This window comes from Vulpes lagopus, chromosome 1 (genome assembly GCF_018345385.1).
Source record: "Vulpes lagopus strain Blue_001 chromosome 1, ASM1834538v1, whole genome shotgun sequence".
Classification (NCBI taxonomy): domain Eukaryota; kingdom Metazoa; phylum Chordata; class Mammalia; order Carnivora; family Canidae; genus Vulpes; species Vulpes lagopus.
This window is the reverse complement of record NC_054824.1, coordinates 169,932,755-169,951,259: the sequence shown is the minus strand read 5'-3', so window position 1 is coordinate 169,951,259 and position 18,505 is coordinate 169,932,755. Positions and strand designations below refer to the sequence as shown.

At 40.7% G+C, this 18,505-nt stretch overlaps 1 protein-coding gene across 1 annotated transcript in view; it reads left to right on the top strand.

The window, feature by feature from the left end:
* The first annotated feature begins 2,368 nt into the window (after window positions 1-2,368).
* DHX9 (DExH-box helicase 9) overlaps window positions 2,369-18,505 on the top strand; it is a 60,358-nt gene continuing 44,221 nt past the window's right edge. Inside the window, exons 1-3 of the mRNA XM_041760448.1 lie at window positions 2,369-2,506; window positions 6,033-6,165; window positions 6,762-6,902. Of these exons, the coding sequence (XP_041616382.1) occupies window positions 6,055-6,165; window positions 6,762-6,902 (252 nt within the window). The 5' untranslated portion in view covers window positions 2,369-2,506; window positions 6,033-6,054. The remainder of the gene's footprint in view (window positions 2,507-6,032; window positions 6,166-6,761; window positions 6,903-18,505) is intronic.

Here is an 18,505-nt window from a genome sequence, read left to right as displayed (position 1 = left end):
GAGGGAGTTCAGGAAAGACTTATGCTTGTGACCCACAGTCAAGGGAACCACAGAACTTTCTTATAGGGGATTCACGAAAAATGGATCAGAAGGAATGAAATAAAATGCAAAAACTGTGGCCATCAGCTCTGCTTCCAAGGGAGGAATTTGGATCATATGAAGAAATAACAGCCATTTATTTCCCCACCATCCTCTCCTCCCAAATATCCTGTTATCTGTGTTGCAGACGTTTCCTACTAAGAGCTTAGGTGTTTACCGTAAAGAGTTGCCTTGACCTGTGGTAGAGTTTCCCTTGGAAATGTCTTGTTCTTCAACTGATAATCTTTGGAACTGCCCGGCTGGGAAGATCATGGTGCTCCAGGTACTTTGAGAACACAGACATTGTTCTGTTTCAAACTTTATTCAGCCCTAACTGACTTGACTTGTTACCTCTTTTCCTCCTTACAGGGGAATATAAGAGCCTGCAGTTCTCTTCTCCTGATCCTCACATGGTTATCTTCTTGTCTGCTTTTCAGATGTTGGCTTAAATATTAACTTTTCAGAGATGATATTTTTAACCATCCAGTTTAAAATAGCCACCCAGGCAAATTCTTTTTTTTTTTTAATTTTTATTTATTATTTATGATAGTCACACAGAGAGAGAGAGAGAGAGACAGAGACACAGGCAGAGGGAGAAGCAGGCTCCACGCACCGGGAGCCCAACGTGGGATTCGATCCCGGGTCTCCAGGATCACGCCCGGGGCCAAAGGCAGGCACGCCAAACCGCTGCGCCACCCAGGGATCCCCACCCAGGCAAATTCTATCTCAGCATTAGCATTACACTTAATTCTCTGCATAGCAACTTATTTCCAGTGAATATTTTATTTGCATCCTTTTTTATTGTCTGCTCAAATGCAAGCTTTCATTGAATCTGTGGCTTTATGTCTTCATTGGTTTTAGGTAATACTTCTTCAAATACTGCTTTTTCTCCATTCCATCTCTCCTCCATTACTGAAACTTTAATTATCTTTTCACCATGTTCTATTCATCCTTTAGGTTCTTTCGTGTATTTATCATTTGCTTTTCTCTGCAAGGTCCAACTGGATATTTTCTACTGATCTATTTATTTACTATTGACCAATCCTTTTTCCTGCTATATACAATCTATTAACCCATTAATTAAGTCCAGAATTTTGGTGATTCCATTTTCACTTTTAAAATTTCTGTTTGATACTTCATATTTATTCCAGTGTTTTCATCTATTTTCTTGAACATACTAATTGTAATTTTTATAAAGTCTCTGATAATTTCAATATCTGAATCATTTATGATCATAGTTCTATTTTTCCCTCTTGATTTTCAGTCATTTGTTTTGTCTCCTGGCTTGCCTGGGGACTTTTTTTTTAATTGAATTTGGGCGATTCTATAAAAAAAATTATAGAAGTTATAGGTCATTCTGTCTTCCTCTTCTGGCAGAAAGAGAAAGCTAGAGCACTTTGGTCCAATGAGGAAGTGAGATGATTCAAGGCTGGTTTTCATTCACCTGAGTTTGTCCTTCCTTTTAGAATGTACCCCTGCAGGAGGTATCAGATGAAAGTCTGGGCTCTCTGCCTTGGTGAACTCCAGGTTTTGTCTCTCCAGGACCATGAGGCTCCTGAATGCTCTACCTAGCTTTTCAGCCTTGCAGCCTCTGTTTGCTACTTGGCTTCTCCATCTCTCCCGAGGCAGCTTAGGAATCAGCAAATGCATCAAAGTGAAAAGTGACACAAAAGCTCCGATGTTAAAAAAAAATTTTTTTTTTAAAAAAAGCACCGATGTTTCCCCTTCCCCAGGATATTAGCTGCCTTGCCTCTAATGCTTCAAATAGCTGTCTTGTTTTGACTTTTTTTTTTTTTGCTTCAGATTTTGGAGTTGCTTTTGGCAAGAGAATTGGTTTGATAAAAGCTACTCTATCATACGCAGAAGTCATCTCCAAATGCAAGCTCTGTGAAAAAAGGATCTCACATCTGTCTTATTTATGGCTATTTCCTAGTACCAATAGTGCCTAGTACCAAAACAAAACAAAACATCCTTCAATAAACATTTATTTTAATTAATGTAAGAACTAAACCCTATATCTGCCCTTGACATCTATATCATGTACAGCCCTCCATATCTATCCAAGGGAGTCTAGGGTAGGTAGCACAGCACGGGAAGAATGGGGTCTGGATCTCCTTGGCAACCGGACGCCACGCGCGGGCACGGTAGCCGCGGCCCCGCCCCTCCCCCCCGGGGCGCCCGCGGCCCCGCCCCTCCCCCCCGGGGCGCCCGCGGCCCCGCCCCTCCCCCGGGGCGCCCGCGGCCCCGAGCTCGCTCCCTGCGCATGCGTACGCGCGCTGGCCCCGCCCCCCTGGCGCAGCCGTCGGAGCCATTTTCTCCGCCGCCTCCGCGCAAGCTGCGGTGCGTTAAGCGGGCGTCTCTGAGGGAGGCCGCGGCCACGGAGGGTTCTGAGAGGGCTGCGTTCTCGGACACCGGAAGGCGGACGCCGGTAGGGTAGAGACGTCTTTGCCACCCGTTGTGGGGCGCGGGGCCCCGCGCTCCTGTAGCCGGGCTTTGTTGCGAAGCGCGGGCGGCGCTGGCGGGTGGGGGAAGGGGCGCGGCGCCCGCCGGGTTCCCGGATTACGGGCTGCAGGCGGCTCGCCGCGCCTCCCCCTCCCTCCGCTGCCCGGGCCCGTGCGGGGGACCCGTTACCCCTCCCCCACACGCACCCTTGTCCGCGGCGCCGAGCCCCACTTTCTCCCGCGGCCTGCACGCCCTGGTTGCTCTCGGCGGAATCGCGGGGCTGGCGAGGCCGCCGTGACGCCGCACACGCCCGAGGCCCTTCATCCATTCATTTCGGCCACAAAGACCGGGCGCTGTCCTGCGGGTGCGGTGGCGGGGCCGTGAGCACGTGGGGGCGCAGTCCCTCCCCCTTCCGCCGGGAGGTTTCGGCGGTGGGAGGAGGCTCCGGCAGCACCAGCGTCTGCAGGCTGCAGTCAGAAGCTTGAGGAAATGGAAGGTCGTCGAGGGGGATGGCTGGTTTCACCCGGGGGCCGGGGGGAGAGAGGACTTCCCGAGCGGATGAGGTCGAGGATGCGTCAGCTCCGAGATGCGGGATCAGTTAGCGCTTGAGAGCGGGACTTGGGGAAGAAAGGGCAAGGAGGCCCTGTTACCTGGAGCATATTTTGAGGGGTGAAGAGAATGGGTTTCAGGACGGTCAGCGTGGAAAAGGGCGATCTAGATACCTAGATCCAGGGCGTGATTGCAGGATGCCGGGGGGTGCGGCAGTGGTGGCTGCGGACGGACGGACGGACGGACGGACGGACAGGAGCGCAGGGGGTGCAAAACTGGTTTTGGAGGCGGAATGGCGTGTAGGTCAGGAGTCCGCCTACCCGGCTTGGAAGTCTGGCTTCTCCCAGCTGAGAGCTCTTGTCTTCTCTGGAGCAAAGGATTTTGGGATTTTTGTGGGGGTTTTTTTTTGTTTGTTTTTTGTTTTTTGTTTTTTTTTTGTCTCAGTTTATTCATCTGTATGTAAACGGGGAGAATAAGTATTCTCATCTGTATAATTATTGTAGGTTCAGGAAAAGTCGTTTACGTGTAGATGATCCCCTAAGGCTTTACTGCCTGGTGTGCATACGGAGAGTCCTCCAAGGGATGGCTGTGGAGGGCATTATTAAGGGAGCGTAGGACTCCCAGGTTGTGACGGGGGTAACTTGGCGGTGCCATTTCAGGAGGTGGAAACACTTGGACTGCGGGGAGGAAGGGGCAGGTGTGGAAAGGAAACGTCTGTTTTTACTGAGATGTCAGGTTAGCGTTTGCACATGAGTGCGGTAGTTGGAGGATACTTGATTTTGGAGCTTTGAAAAGACTATTTCAATATATATTTGGGCGCGATCAGCATATAGTTGATAATTGAGTATAATGGCGTTCGTTGAGACTGCCTAAGGAAGGAATTTGATAGTGTAGTCTTTCATATTTCATGGTACTCCTTCACCCTGAGGTTCTTGGTTTTTGTTTTTGTTTTTGTTTTTGTTTTAGTTGATTATTCAGGGGTGGAATTTACAGATGGACATCGGGAGCTTTCCGCCGCTTTTCGGTCAATAGGATTTACCCAGGTTAACCTGTCGCTACAGAATAACCTTATACTAGGGTCCGGGATCATGACGTTAGATTTAGGTGCTAACAAAATGCACTGAACAGAAGAAGTAATAGGGTTTCTTCTCACACACAAACTACTTTTTTTGCATATTTTTTCCAGATTAAATTTGGTCTTAGATATCTTGCCTTTTTAAAAATATTTATTATTTATTTTGAGAGAGAGAGAGCGCACATGCACGCACGTATGTGCAATGAGGAGCAGAGGGAGGGGGAAAGAGAATCTCCAGCAGACTCCCTGTTGAGCTCAGAGCCCACTCAGGGCTCTATCCCATGACCCTGACTGTGGCCCTAACCGAAATCAAGAGTCAGAGGCTTTATTGAGCCACCCAGGCATCCTTCATATATCTTGCTTTTGATTTAGATTCAGATTTTTTTTTTAAGATTTTATTTATTTATTCATGAGAGACACACAGAGAGAGAGAGAGGCACAGACACAGGCAGAGGGAGAAGCAGGCTCCAAGCAGGGAACCCAACGCAGGATTCGATCCGGGGACTCCATGATCATGGCCTGGGCCAAACGCAGGTGCTCAACTGCTGAGCCACCCAGGCATCCTTAGATTCAGATTTTAGACTTATAGGCTCCATATCATTTGGTGTATTTATAAACTAGTTTAGAGGGAGAGTGCCAACAAGTATGGTATGGTGCATATCAAGAAAACATAGCATCCTCAAATTATAATGAATAAAAAGGCCTAAAGGAGAGATTGGGTACTTAACAGATTAGTATTTTTATTTTTATTATTTTTTTAAGATTTTATTTATTTGTTCATAGAGACACACACAGAGAGAGAGAGAGACAGAGACACAGGCAGAGGGAGAAGCAGGCACCATACAGAGAGCCTGACTTGGGATCCAGGGTCTCCAGGATCACACCCTGGGCTGCAGGCGGCACTATACTGCTGCGCCCCCGGGGCTGCCCCAGATTAGTGTTTTTAGTCTAAGTACTGAATACTTGTTGTATTTGGGCTTAGTAGTGTGATACATAACCTACAACTTTGAGGACAGTCTGCTAGGAGACACCTCAGAATGAGAATAAACACTCTGATTTACACACATGATAGATGACCGTTTCTTAATCTTGTAGTTTGAATTTATGCCTCCACGGTGGGTGATTTGGAAGTTAAACTTTCTATTGTCTTGTTTCTTCCTTTGTATAGAGGTGATAATAGTATAGTATTTACCATATAATTATCTCCCGTTGTTTGAGGGTTAAATGAGTTAAAACACATAAGGTGCCTATTGTAAAAAGGAGGACATTACCTAAATTTTTTTTTAAAGATTCATTTGAAAGAGCACATGCCCATGCACGAGTGGGGGAGGGGCAGAGAGCATCCTCAAGTGACTCTGTCCATTGCCCAAACAGAGCCTGATGCAGAGCCCAGTCCCAGGACCCTGAGATCATGACCCCAGCTGAAATCCAGAATCACCTGCTCATCTGACTGAGCTATCCAGGCACCTCATAAAATGTTTTTAAGGAAAGGTCAAGGGTACCTGGGTGGTGAAATAGAGACCTTTTACAGGTTCCGTGTTGGCTTGGAACCTGCTTAGAATTAGCTCTCTTCCTCTCTCAGAATAAAAAGAGCGATTTAGAATCACTTGTAGTCACCCAAAAGTAACCATTTTGAAGGATATTTCTTTTTTGGTCTTGATTTATGCATATATCCTTTTATATAGTTCAAATTGTGTAGTTTTGTATCCTGCCTTTCATATAACATGTTGTAGGCATTCCAACTATGTCATTAAAATTTTGTCATAGGCAATTTTAATAGCCTGATAGAATATCCTGTGTTTAATCTAGATTTTTAGTTAACCAAAGATACTGGTCCTTTGCAGTGTTTGCTCTTATAAATAATGTGATGTAACTTTTGTTTTCTTAGGTCTGAAGAAGACACTTGAATCATGGGTGATGTTAAAAATTTTCTGTATGCCTGGTGTGGCAAAAGGAAGATGACCCCATCCTATGAAATTAGAGCAGTGGGGAACAAAAACAGGCAGAAATTCATGTGTGAGGTACTACAGAATACAATTTACATTTATGTGATTTTTGACACTTATTTTGGTGTTAGAACAGTATTTTCTGTTTGGAAAGAGTAATGTGTTGTTTGTTCTTTATTGTCGCTTGCCTGCTATTCTGTTTCATTATAAATCATTTTCAAGTGAGTGTTACTTTTAAAACAAATCTGAAAGGTGAATTATTCTGGTTAGAACATGTATCTTCCCCAGTACTGCTATTTGCAGTTTTACTAATTCCTGTAGAAAGTAGATTCTTGATTGCCTCAAGTTAAGTTGTTTAAATACAGATGAGGAGCTTGTTCTTGAGTCTTATGAAATCAGATTTTAATGTGGAACATTCTGTTACAGAAGAGAATATCTGAGCCATATAAATTAATATTGTTGTTTTTATATTTATCAGTGGAAAACAATTCAAGCTTTCTTATAAGTTAGCTTGTAAATTCTTTTGGATGTGTTATTTTCAATGTTTTTATAGAGTATGTCTTCAAAGTTTGACTATTACCTCTTAATGAACTATTGAATTACAAATTTTTTAAATCCCAGAATTACCTGAGTTAGTCTCTTCTAATACATTTTTTTTCTGACTGTTAAAGGTTCGAGTGGAAGGTTATAATTACATTGGCATGGGCAATTCCACCAATAAAAAAGATGCACAGAGCAATGCTGCCAGAGATTTTGTTAACTATTTGGTTCGGATAAATGAAGTAAAGAGTGAGGAAGTCCCAGCTATTGGGGTAAGTGCTTATGGTCCAGCACTTAAAATATATGTCACAAGGTCATGCCAACCCTATGTATAAAGACACAGGGTGATGATTTTTCAGTGATGTTTTTAAACATATTAATGTGTTCTTTGGTGAACCTTAGAATCTTGTTTTCTCAGAGCCTTGGGATGAGTTCCTGAGGATTGGGATATTATTCTCATTATGTACCTGACTTGTGGGGTTGGGAAATTCCTTTATCTGTGTGTCTTATGGTTTTATATATTTCATTCATTCATGAGCTAATTTTCAGTTCTGTATACTTGAAAAGATATACAGAACATAAAAATAAAATATAGAGAACATTATATACACACACACTATAAAAATCAGAAATACCTTAGGACACAGCATATACCCCCATTGACAGTTCCTTGTTACAGCAGAGGAAAAATTCTGTTTTGTGCAATGGCATACCATTCTTGTGTTTTTGATACTGTGATTACTTCATTTATATTGTGTAAATATGCAACAAAGACTCCCTTCTAGTGTTTTTGATACACTTTATTTTGCATTTAATTAAAAATGAAAATTGAGTTTTCACAAAAATAGAGGAATTCATAACAATATAAGAAGATTCACATTATGATTTAAGTAAATACCTAAGGTAACTTAAAAGATTCAGTTTTTATCAAAACTTTAGGAAAAAAAATCTGTATTTTAACAATTTATTTTCACTGTTTGTATTCTGACTTATTTATAAAGCTTAATGTGTATGTTTTATTTCCTTCCATTGCTTTGACCCAGAAGTTAAGGGACTCACTCTGTAGAATATTGTACCACTAGATAATTGCAAATGGTTGGCCTATCTGCAAAATGAAGGGATTGGACGAGATGATCTTAGAGATTCTTTCCATCTATGAAAAGAATGTTGCAAATATCTTCCAAATATTTGGAACATTGGGATTTACTCCATCTGTTATGACTTCTGTATCTTTTGGCCTCTTCCTCTCAAAGTGTAGGTCTGCAGGTGACAAATTCTTAATTTTCTTTTATGTGAAAATATTTTTTATTTTATTTTTTGTCTTGCATATTTTCACTGGACATAGAATTCTCGTGTGCCAGTTTCCTTTTCTTTCAGCACTTATCTTCTTCCATTGTTATCTGATGAGAAGTCCATTATAATCCAATCATTTCCCCCTCTGTGTAATGTATTTTTTCCTTTGGTTGCATTTATTTTTTTCTTTGGTTTCCAGCAGTTTGACTATGAGGTGACTAGGTGTGGTTTTCTTTGTACTTACTCCATTTGGAATTTGCTGAGATTCTTGAATCTGTAAATTTATGTCTTTTACCAAACTTGGGGAATCTTTGGCTATTTTTTCAAAAAAAATTTTCACTTCATTTTTTTCTCTTCTCTCTTTGGGACTCATATTAAACTTTTGTATATTATCCTAAAGGTCCCTGGGGCTTTTTCTCTTTTTCTTTCTTTTCTGTTCTTCAGATTGAATGACTTCTGATTATCTTCGAGTTTGCAGAATGTTCTGTCCATTTTGCTGTTGTCAGTCCATCCAGTGAATTTATTTCATATATTATCTTTCTCATTTCCAGAATTATCAGGTGTTTTTTCTTTTTTTTTTTTTTTTTTAAGAGATTTTAGGGCAGCCCCGGTGGCGCAGTGGTTTGGCGCCGTCTGCAGCCCGGGGTGTGATCCTGGAGACCCTCCCTCTGCCTGTGTACTGCCTCTCTCTCTTTGTCTCTCTCTCTCTCTCTGTGTTGCTCATGAATAAATAAATAAAATCTTAAAAAAAAAAGAGAGATTTTATTTCTCTGGTGGCATTTTTTACCATTTCATTCATTATAAGCATGTGTTCATAATATGTGAGTTCTCTTTATGTCATTGAGCATAGTTACAGTAGCTGCTTTAAAATTCTTGACTACTAAATCTGACATCTGGGTCATCTCAGGTTGAGTTCTGTGGATTGTATTTTCTCTTGAGATTTGTTCACCTTTTTCTCTGTCAAGTAATTTTGGATTGTATTTGGGTGTTACGGTAATTATGTTGTAAAGACCCTAAATCATGTTATATTTCTCAAAAGATTATTGATTTTGTTCAACTGTTAAGCAATTTGGTTGGACTCCTACTACAGACACTATCTTTGGGTAATAGCTCAAATCTCACTTCAGTTTTCTGATGCTTGCTAGGCAACTTGAAGTTTGTCTTGTACATGTGTTGTTCAGGGGTTATCCAGTGATTTGGGCAGAGGTTTTTGTTTTTTTGTGGTTTTTTTTTTTTTGGTATATTTTTTTAAATTTTTTTTTAAATTTTTATTTATTTATGATAGTCATCACAGAGAGTCATCACAGAGAGAGAGAGAGAGAGAGAGAGGCAGAGACATAGGCAGAGGGAGAAGCAGGCTCCATGAACCGGGAGCCCGACGTGGGATGCGATCCCGGGTCTCCAGGATCGCGCCCTGGGCCAAAGGCAGGCGCTAAACCGCTGCGCCACCCAGGGATCCCTGGTATATTTTTTTTATTGGAGTTCGATTTGCCAACATATAGTGTAACACCCAGTGCTCATCCTGTCAAGTGCCCCCCTCAGTGTTAGGCAGAGTTTAAAAACAGAATTTGAGGTTCTTCCTTCTTTCCCTTCCAGGATTGCCTTCTTATATTCTAGCAGCATTTGTTTCCCAAGCTCATATTCTCTGTTCAGGCCAGAAAGACTGGGTTTTCTTTTGAAGTTTTAACTGCTTAACATGGTCTTCTTCAGGCTAACAGCCCTAATAGACACGTACAGCCTTTTCTATTCCTTGCTTTCTCATTTCAAGACACCTTCAGAATCTTCCAGCTTTTGTTCATAGGCCTGCATATAGCTTGGGGGTCTTTTGGGCAAGTGTTTTTGTATTTCCCCTAGATTTCATGTTATTTGCGAGAAGGTCAGTCTAATCTATGCATTTGCCATTTTCCCCCCCATTCCTCTGTTCCAGCTACACTGGCTTTCTTGCCATTTCTCAATATGCCAACACTTTTCTAACTCAAGACTTTTGTATATAAGTATCCTTTCTCTCTTGAGTGCTCTTCACAGCAATCCTTGTTAACTACCGTTAACCTGGTATTTCTTATCTCCTTTCATTGTTTCATTTTTCTTAGTAGCACTTCTAACACAGTGCTTGTCGGCTAGAGGTGATTTGTCTCCCAGGGATGTTTGGTAGTGTGTGGAGTCATTTTTGTTTTTACAACCTGGAGGGGGTGTTAGGGATACCTACCCAAAATAGTTGGAGGCTAGGGATGCTACTAAACATCCTGCAATGCCCAAGGTAGCCTCCTACAACAAAGAATTGACCAGCCCAAAATGTCAGTTGTACTGAATGTAAAAAACCCTCTTCTAACTTCATTTCCCCCCAGACTTCCATAAAGAATAAAAGTTCATAAGAGCGAGTTTTTCTTTCTTTCTTTCTTTCTTTCTTTCTTTCTTTCTTTCTTTCTTTCTTTCTTTCTTTCTTTCTCTTTCTTTCTTTCTTTCTTTTCTTTCTTTCTTTCTTTCTTTTTCTTTCTTTCTCTCTCTCTCTTTCTCTCTCTCTCTCTTTTTCTTTCTTTCTTAGATTTTATTTATCAGAGAGTGAGCCTGCACACAAGCATGGGCAAGGCAGAAGGAGAGGAAGAGAAGCAAGCTCCCTACTCAGCAGGGAGGGCCAATCCCAGGATCCTGAGATCTAGACCTGAGCCAAAAGGAGATGCTTAACCGACTGAACCATGAGGTGCCCCTAGCTACCATCTTTATCTCACCTCCTCAGCCCTGCCAAATCCTTGTTCATGTCACTTACTTGCCCTTTTAATTCCACAAATTGCTTTTGCTGAAAGTAACCTGTTTCTGAATGCAAAGGATACTTTATAATTTTTTTATTGTTTCTGAATGCAAAGGATACTTTATAATTTTTTTATTGAAACTTCAAATGTGTGCAGAAATAGGAATAATAGTATGAATGCATGTTTTCATAATCCAGTTGCAATATTTTACAATATGGCCAGTAATGATTCATCTCTAGTCTTTCTCTGCTTTCTTCAGATTATTTTGAAGCATATTCTAGGCATCCTATGAGTCATCTATTATTACTTCAATTAGTATCTTGTAAAGATAATCCATTTTAAAAACGGTTCCATTATCAAATCTGAAAAATTTTAGTAATTGTTTCTTAATGTCCTCAAATACTCAGTTAGTATTCAAATTTTCCTGTTTCACAAATCCAATTTTTACATTTTGTTTAAATCATGTTCCAAATGATGTCTGTATTTATATAGCAAGTGATGAATGTCTCATTTAATCACTATATTCTCTTACCCTCTTTCTCTTTTTTCTCTGTAATTTGTTGAAAAAAAAGCACATCATTTATTCTTTAGTTTTCCAGAATTTGGAATTTGCAAATTACAATCCTGTGGTATCATAAAATTTTTCTCTGCCTCTCTGTTTCCCATGTTTGGTAGTTAGATCTAGAGACTTGATTAGATTCAAATTTGAATAGGGTAGAGGGACAAGAACAAGGAAATACCAAAGGTGATGTTCTATTCTATCAGGAGGAGGCAGACATGTAGTAATGTGATATTAGCAGTGGTTGATGATCACTGTGTAGATTTATTTCATTAGCAGTGTCCTTTGATTTTGAGCTAGAATACTTTTATTTATTTTTATTTTTTAAAAATTTACTTAAATTTGCCAACATGTAGTATAACACCCAGTGCTCATCCCATTGAGTGCCCTCCTTAGTGCCTGTCACCCAGTCAAGTCAACCCATCTTCCCTTCCACAACCCTTGGTTTATTTTTCAGAGTTAGGAGTCTTTCATGGTTTGTTAGAATACTTTTATAACAAGAAACCTCTTTTATCAATAATTTAGTCACCCTGAGTTAGAGTTCAAACAGGGAAAGTGAGATGTTTGATTCTTTTCATTTTATTTAGCAGTTTTCTCTAAATATCTGTCATCCATCTACTCTAACAAGTCATTTAAATCCAGTGTTTCCCTACTGATTTTTGTCTGGATGATTACCCATTGGATGGATTTGGGGTATAAAGTTCCTACTGGGGATCCCTGGGTGGCGCAGCGGTTTAGCGCCTGACTTTGGCCCAGGGCGTGATCCTGGAGACCCGGGATCAAATCCCACATTGGGCTCCCGGTGCATGGAGCCTGCTTCTCCCTCTGCCTATGTCTCTGCCTCTCTCTCTCTTTCTCTGTGTGACTATCATAAATAAATAAGAATTAAAAAAAAAAAAAAAAGATTTTTAAAGTTCCTACTGTTACCTGTTTCTCATATTTGCATTTTATATATTTTGGTGCTCCTGTGTTAGTTGCCTAAGTATTTACAAATGCTGTATCCTTTTGTCTGATTGACCCCCTTTATCATTAGGAAATGCCCTTCTTTGTTTCTTACTACACTTTATTTCAATGTATGGTCTGGTTACTACCCCAGACAAATGGAAATGTTCATTTCCACTGCATGGAATATCTGTCCTTTCACTTCAATCTGTGTGTACTTCCATCTAAAGTGTATCTCTTGGATCACTTCTGGCCTCCCTCTGGCTGCTATCTTGCATCCCCACATGTGTGTACCTAATCTTAGCTGGTCCACCCAAGACCCCCTGAATGCCAACCCTATTCCCTCATATTGTCCCATTTCCGCTCCAACAAGATGGAAGAAACTGTCATGAACCAGGAGAAACTTGCCAAACTGCAAGCACACATGCACATTGGTGGGAAGAAACTGCTTACCAAAAGAAGGTAATTCACAGAACAGCTACAGCAGATGATAGAAAACTTAAGTTCTCTTTAAAGAAGTTAGAGACAAACAGTATCTCTGGTATTGAAAAAGTGAGCATGTTCACAAACTAGGAAGCAGTGATCCACTTTAACAACCCTAAATTTCAGGCACTCTGGCAGCAAACACTTCCACCATTACGGGCCATGCTGAGACAAAGCAGCTGACAGAAACGCTACCCAGTATCTTAAACCAACTTGGTGGAGACAGTCAGACACCTTTAAGAGGACTGACTGAAGCTCTGTCCCAACCATATGTGGATGGAAAAGCACCACCTGCAGGATACCTGGGTGGCTCAGTGATTGTCTGTCTTTGGCTCCAGTTGTGATCCTGGGGTTCTGTGATCAAGTCCCAATTCACACACCCCACCAGGAGCCTGGATCTCTATCTGCCACTCATAAATAAATAAATCTTAAAAAAAGGAAAAGCCCCACTTGCTATCAGAGAGGATGATGAAGTTCCAGATCTTACGGGAATTTTGATGAAGCTCCATGAATGAAGCAAACTGAATTAACTTCTGAAGACTATAAAACTTGAAGTTACTGGGAACTATTATTTTATATTATGACTGCTTTTTGAAATTTTGTTCATGGATCTGATAAAATCTAGATTTCTAATATTTTTAAGCCCAAGCTCCTAGGATGACACTACAGCTCTTTTCAGTTTTTGCTTATACATAATTCTAATTATGCTGAAGAATCCTGGGAATAAAGTTTGAAAGCTGAAGAATCCTGGGAATAAAGTTTGAAACAAAGTTAACAAAGTTCTTTGCCTACTAAAAAATAAAATAAACTGTATCTCTTGTAGGCAGCATATAGATGGTTCATGTTTTTTTTTTTTTTTAATCCATTCAGCCACTCTGTTTTTTGATTGGAGAATTTAATCTATTTACATTTAAAGTAATTATTGATAGGTATGTGCTTATTGCAATTCTGTTAATGGTTTTCTATATGTTTATCTAGTTTCTGTTTTCTTTTGCTCTCTGTGGTCTGAGGATTTCTTTAATGGTATGCCCATATTCTTTGTATTTTTAAGTCAGTAACTTAAGTTCTAAAGCTCAACATTTTTACTCCCCTCACCACCATGTTTTATTTTTTATATACTATTTTACATTTTTTTATTTTGTGTATTCTTTATTATAATTCTAGTTGTTTACTATATTTTTTAATGTTTATATTAACTTTATAAGTAATTAATTCACTACTTTTACTATATAAACTTTTCCGGTGAGATTTATTCCTTCATGTCCCACCCACCCCCCCTTTTTTTTTTTAAACAAAATTCTATTTATTTGAGAAAGAGAGCACAAGCAGGTGATACAGCAGCAGGAGAGGGAGAAGCAGGCCCACCGCTAAGCAGAGAGCCTGATGCAGAGCTACATCCCAGGACTTTGGGATGGTGACCCTTAACTGACTGAGCCATCAGGGGCCCCAAGAAATCCTTTTAATATTTCTTGTAAGACGAGTTTAGTGGTGATGAACTCTTCTAGCATTTGCTTGCCTGGAAACTTATTTCTCTCCAGTTCTGAATGATGACTTTGCCAGTAACTTATTCTTGGTTGGATTTTTTTTTTTTTTAAGATTTTATTTATTCATGAGAGAGAGAGGGGCAGAGGGAGAAGCAGGCTCCATGCAGGGCCCGACAGAGAGAGAGAGAGAGAAGCAGGCTTCATTGCAGGGAGCCTGACGCTGGACTCGATCCCAGGTCTCCAGGATCACACCCTGGGCTGAAAGCGGCGCTAAACCACTGAGCCACCCGGGCTCCCTTGATTGGAATTTTTTTTCAGCACTTTGGATATATCCTTTTACTCCCTTGTATCCCATGAAGTTTCTGCTGAAAAATCTACTCATTGGTTGGTTGGGGTTCCCTTGTGTGTAATGAGATATTTCTCCTGTGCTGCTTTTTAGTCTCTCCTGTCTTTACCTTTTGACATTTTAATTATAATGTCTTTTTGGTTTTCCTTGGATTCATCTTACTTATAACCCTCCAGGCTTCCTGGATTTGGTTGTCTTCTAGTTTAGGAGAGTTTCCAGCAAATTATTTCTTCAAATAAGATTTCTACCCCTTTCTCTCTCCTCCTAGAAGCCCAGTGATAGGAACATTAGTCCATTTGATGTTTTCCTGTATGTCCCTTAAACTGTCTTTACATTTTTTCACATTTTTTTACCCTGTTCTGATTGTTATGTTCCATTACCTTGGCTTTGAGTTAACTAATCCTTTCTTCTTTTCCATCTGGCTGTTTAACCCTCTAATGTATTTTTTCAGTTCAATTATTGTATTTTTCAGCTCTGCAACTTCTCTAATTGGCACTTTCATGTATTTTCCATCTCTTTATTCATACGTTCTTCTCCCCAGTTTGGTGAGCATCTTTATGACCTTTATTTTAACGTTTTTATCATAAACTTTGTAGTTCATTTCATTAAGGTTTTATCTGGTTCTTTGATTTAGAACACATTCCTGTTTAATTTTGCCTGACTTTATTGGTTTCTGTACAGTAGATGAAACAACTACTTCTTCCAAGTCTTGAAGAAGAGACCTCACGTAGGAGATGAACTTTTTCAATCAGCCCTGCCCCAGCTCTTCATTGTTTCTTAAACCTCTTTGCTTGTCCAAGCAGATCTATTATATTTTTAATAGCTCCTAGTAGTTGAGGATATGCTAAGACAACTCAATATCCCAAAGGGTAAGATCTCAGCACCTAGATTCAGGTAGATTAGAAGCCTGACCCTCAGGTGGCAGCTTTGAAAAGTTGTAAATATATTTAGTTCTGAGGTGCCAAAAGCTCCTGGCCACCAGAGACAGTTAATCTAGAGGTGTTCCCTGGGCAGCAGTTGCAGATATCTGGGCTCTAAATGAGTGTATAAGCTCCTTTTGGGGAGATACCAACAAGCTGAAACAAGGCAGAAGGAGAGCACTAAGATGGCATCCATTGTATATGTTCCTTCAGAGCAGCTCCATAGGTAATGTGTGTCAAACCTGAAGCCTGCCTCTGTCTGAAGATTTAGGACAAATGAAGTTACCTCCTTCACAGAAAGATTGGAGATGTGCCTCAGTCCACTTAGTGCACAATGCTCCGGGGATAGTAGTCTGACAAGGACTGTTGCTCCAAGTGACAAAACCCCATGGAACCCAAGAATGCAAGCCCCTCTGGCCACCAGAGCCAGATGATTGAGGGGCATCCCTGGGTATTAGCTGCAAAATCCAGATACCTGTAAAGCTTTCCTTCAGGAGACACTGGCACTCTGGAACACAGTAGAAGAAGGTAGTGCCTTCACTCAGAGGTCTCTGGAAAAGATTACAGTCAGCCCCTAGATTCCTATTTAATTAGAAGCCTACTACTTAGGCCATAGTCATGATGATTAGCTAATAGGGCTCCTTCCACAGAAAGACTGCTCTTGGATCTGTTACTTCTTCCCGTGCCATGGGTGTGTTAGCATAATACAGTATACACACTTGTCAAATCACTATGTTGTACATCTGAAACTAATGACACATTGTGTGTTGATTTTACTCAAAAATTAAAAGAAAAAGAACTCTTTCTCCATTGGTTGCCGTCTTGTGGGACTCCGGAGGGTAAGTCACGGTGGCCACCTGACCCACGCAAAGTAGAGGTGTCCCCTGGCAGCAGTCATGAAATAAGGGGCCACAGACAGGTTTTGAACTCCTTTCTGGGTGATGTTGATAATTACAGTTCTGTGTGACCAGGAATACAAGTTTCCCTGGCCCTCGAGAGCCAGGTGATGAAGAGGTATACCCTTTGCAGCAGCCACAAAATCTGGGGCACCACACACATATAAAGGTTCTTTTCTAGGAGATCTTGGTGCTCTGAAGCATGCAAAGGTAGAACCTACTGGTTTCTATTCCTGATTGGTGTTCCAACAGACTTGTAGATGGGTGTGTTAAAGTAGATGCCTATCCCTTGGACCAAGATTTAATGCAAGCCAGTGTTTTGTTCACTTTAAGTCTGGGTGCAGTTGGCTGCTCTGAGCTGGGCCCTGGGACAGGGGAATCCAACACACAAGCCCTGTAAGACATTTTACAGATTGCTACTGTTTTGTGGGTCTTGGAATATAAACTGTTGGTTTTTAAAATTAGGTGTTTTGGAGGCCTGTTTCAAGTGTTTGTCTTAAAACTTGGGGTGCCCAGTGGGAGTTGAAATCTTTGCTTATCAGGGAGGAGTTCCAGGTTGAGTTCACACCTGGCTCTAAAATTTACTAATTTATGAGATGAAAGATAATAGTTTGACTTAATATGCATTTCTTTAGTTATTCAATAAATGGAATATTTCTTTTATGTGTTAACTCTTTCTAATATTTTTTGTCCCCCACCCCCCACCCCCAAGACAGCCAGCACAGGAGTGGGACAGGGGGAGGGGGTGGATGCAGAGGGATAGAATCTTAAGCAGACTCCATGCCCAGAGTGGAGCTGGATATAGTGCTCAGACTCACAACCCTGAGATCATGACTTGAGCTGAAATCAAATGGGACATTTACCCAACTGAGCCACTCAGGTACCCCTCATTTTTTTCATTTGAATTGTCTATCCATTTGTCAGTAGCTCATGTTTTATTATGTATATTAATTTTTCTAGAATTACACATTTTTACAGTGTTTAATACATAATAATTGCAGAAATTTTGCAAAACAAATTGTAAAGAAGAGCATGAATGAACTATTATCAGTTTGTTTTCTTTTTTTAATTTTTATTTATTTATGATAGAGAGAGAGAGAGAGAGAGGCAGAGACACAGGCAGAGGGAGAAGCAGGCTCCATGCACCAGGAGCCCGATGTGGGATTCGATCCCGGGTCTCCAGGATCGCGCCCTGGGCCAAAGGCAAGCGCCAAACCACTGCGCCACCCAGGGATCCCCAGTTGGTTTTCTTTTTAACATTTTATTCATTCATGAGAGACAGAGAGAGGCAGAGACACACACAGGCAGAGGGAGAAGCAGGCTCCATGCAGGGAGCCGACGTGGGACTCCATCCTGGGACTCCAGGATCATGCCCTGGGGCCAAAGGCAGGCACTTAACTGCTGAGCCACCCGGGCTGCCCTATTATCAGATTTTTGTGTAGATATTTAAATGTGAATTTTAATTGATAGAATGCATCCTGCATATACTACTTCATAACCTGTTTATTTCACTTAAAGTCATAAACAATTTTTCAGATCATTAGATCTTCCTTAGAGCCAAAGTTATTCACTATGGCACAGGTTTAATACCTTCTTTATTTCTTTATTAGTTCCAGTATAGTTTACAATGTCTCAGGTGTAAAATATAATGATTTACACTCCATACATCACCCAATGCTCATCACAAGTATGCTCCCTCACCCCATCACCCATTTCATCCCCCCACCCTCCTACCCTCTAGTAACCATCAGTTAACCATCAGGTTCTCTATGGTTAAGAGTCTGTTTCTTGATTTGTCCTTCTCCCCTTCTTTTTATCCTTTGTTAAATTCTACATGAGTGAAATCATACGGTATTTGTCGTTCTCTGACTTCACTTACCGTTATACTTTTTAGATTCATCCATGTTGTCACAAATGGCAAGATTTCATTTCTTTATGGCTGAATAATGTTCCATTGTGTGTGTGTGTGTGTGTGTATGTATATATACCACTTTTTCCATTCATCTATCAGTACACACTTAGACTGCTACCATAATTTGGCTATTGTAAGTTATTCTGCAACATACCTACAGACACATAATATCCTTTCAAATTAGTGTTTTCATATACTTTTGGGTAAATACCCTCTAGTGGAGTTACTGGATCATAGGGTATTTGTAATTTTTAATTTTTAGGACCCTCCATACTATTTTCCACAATGGATGC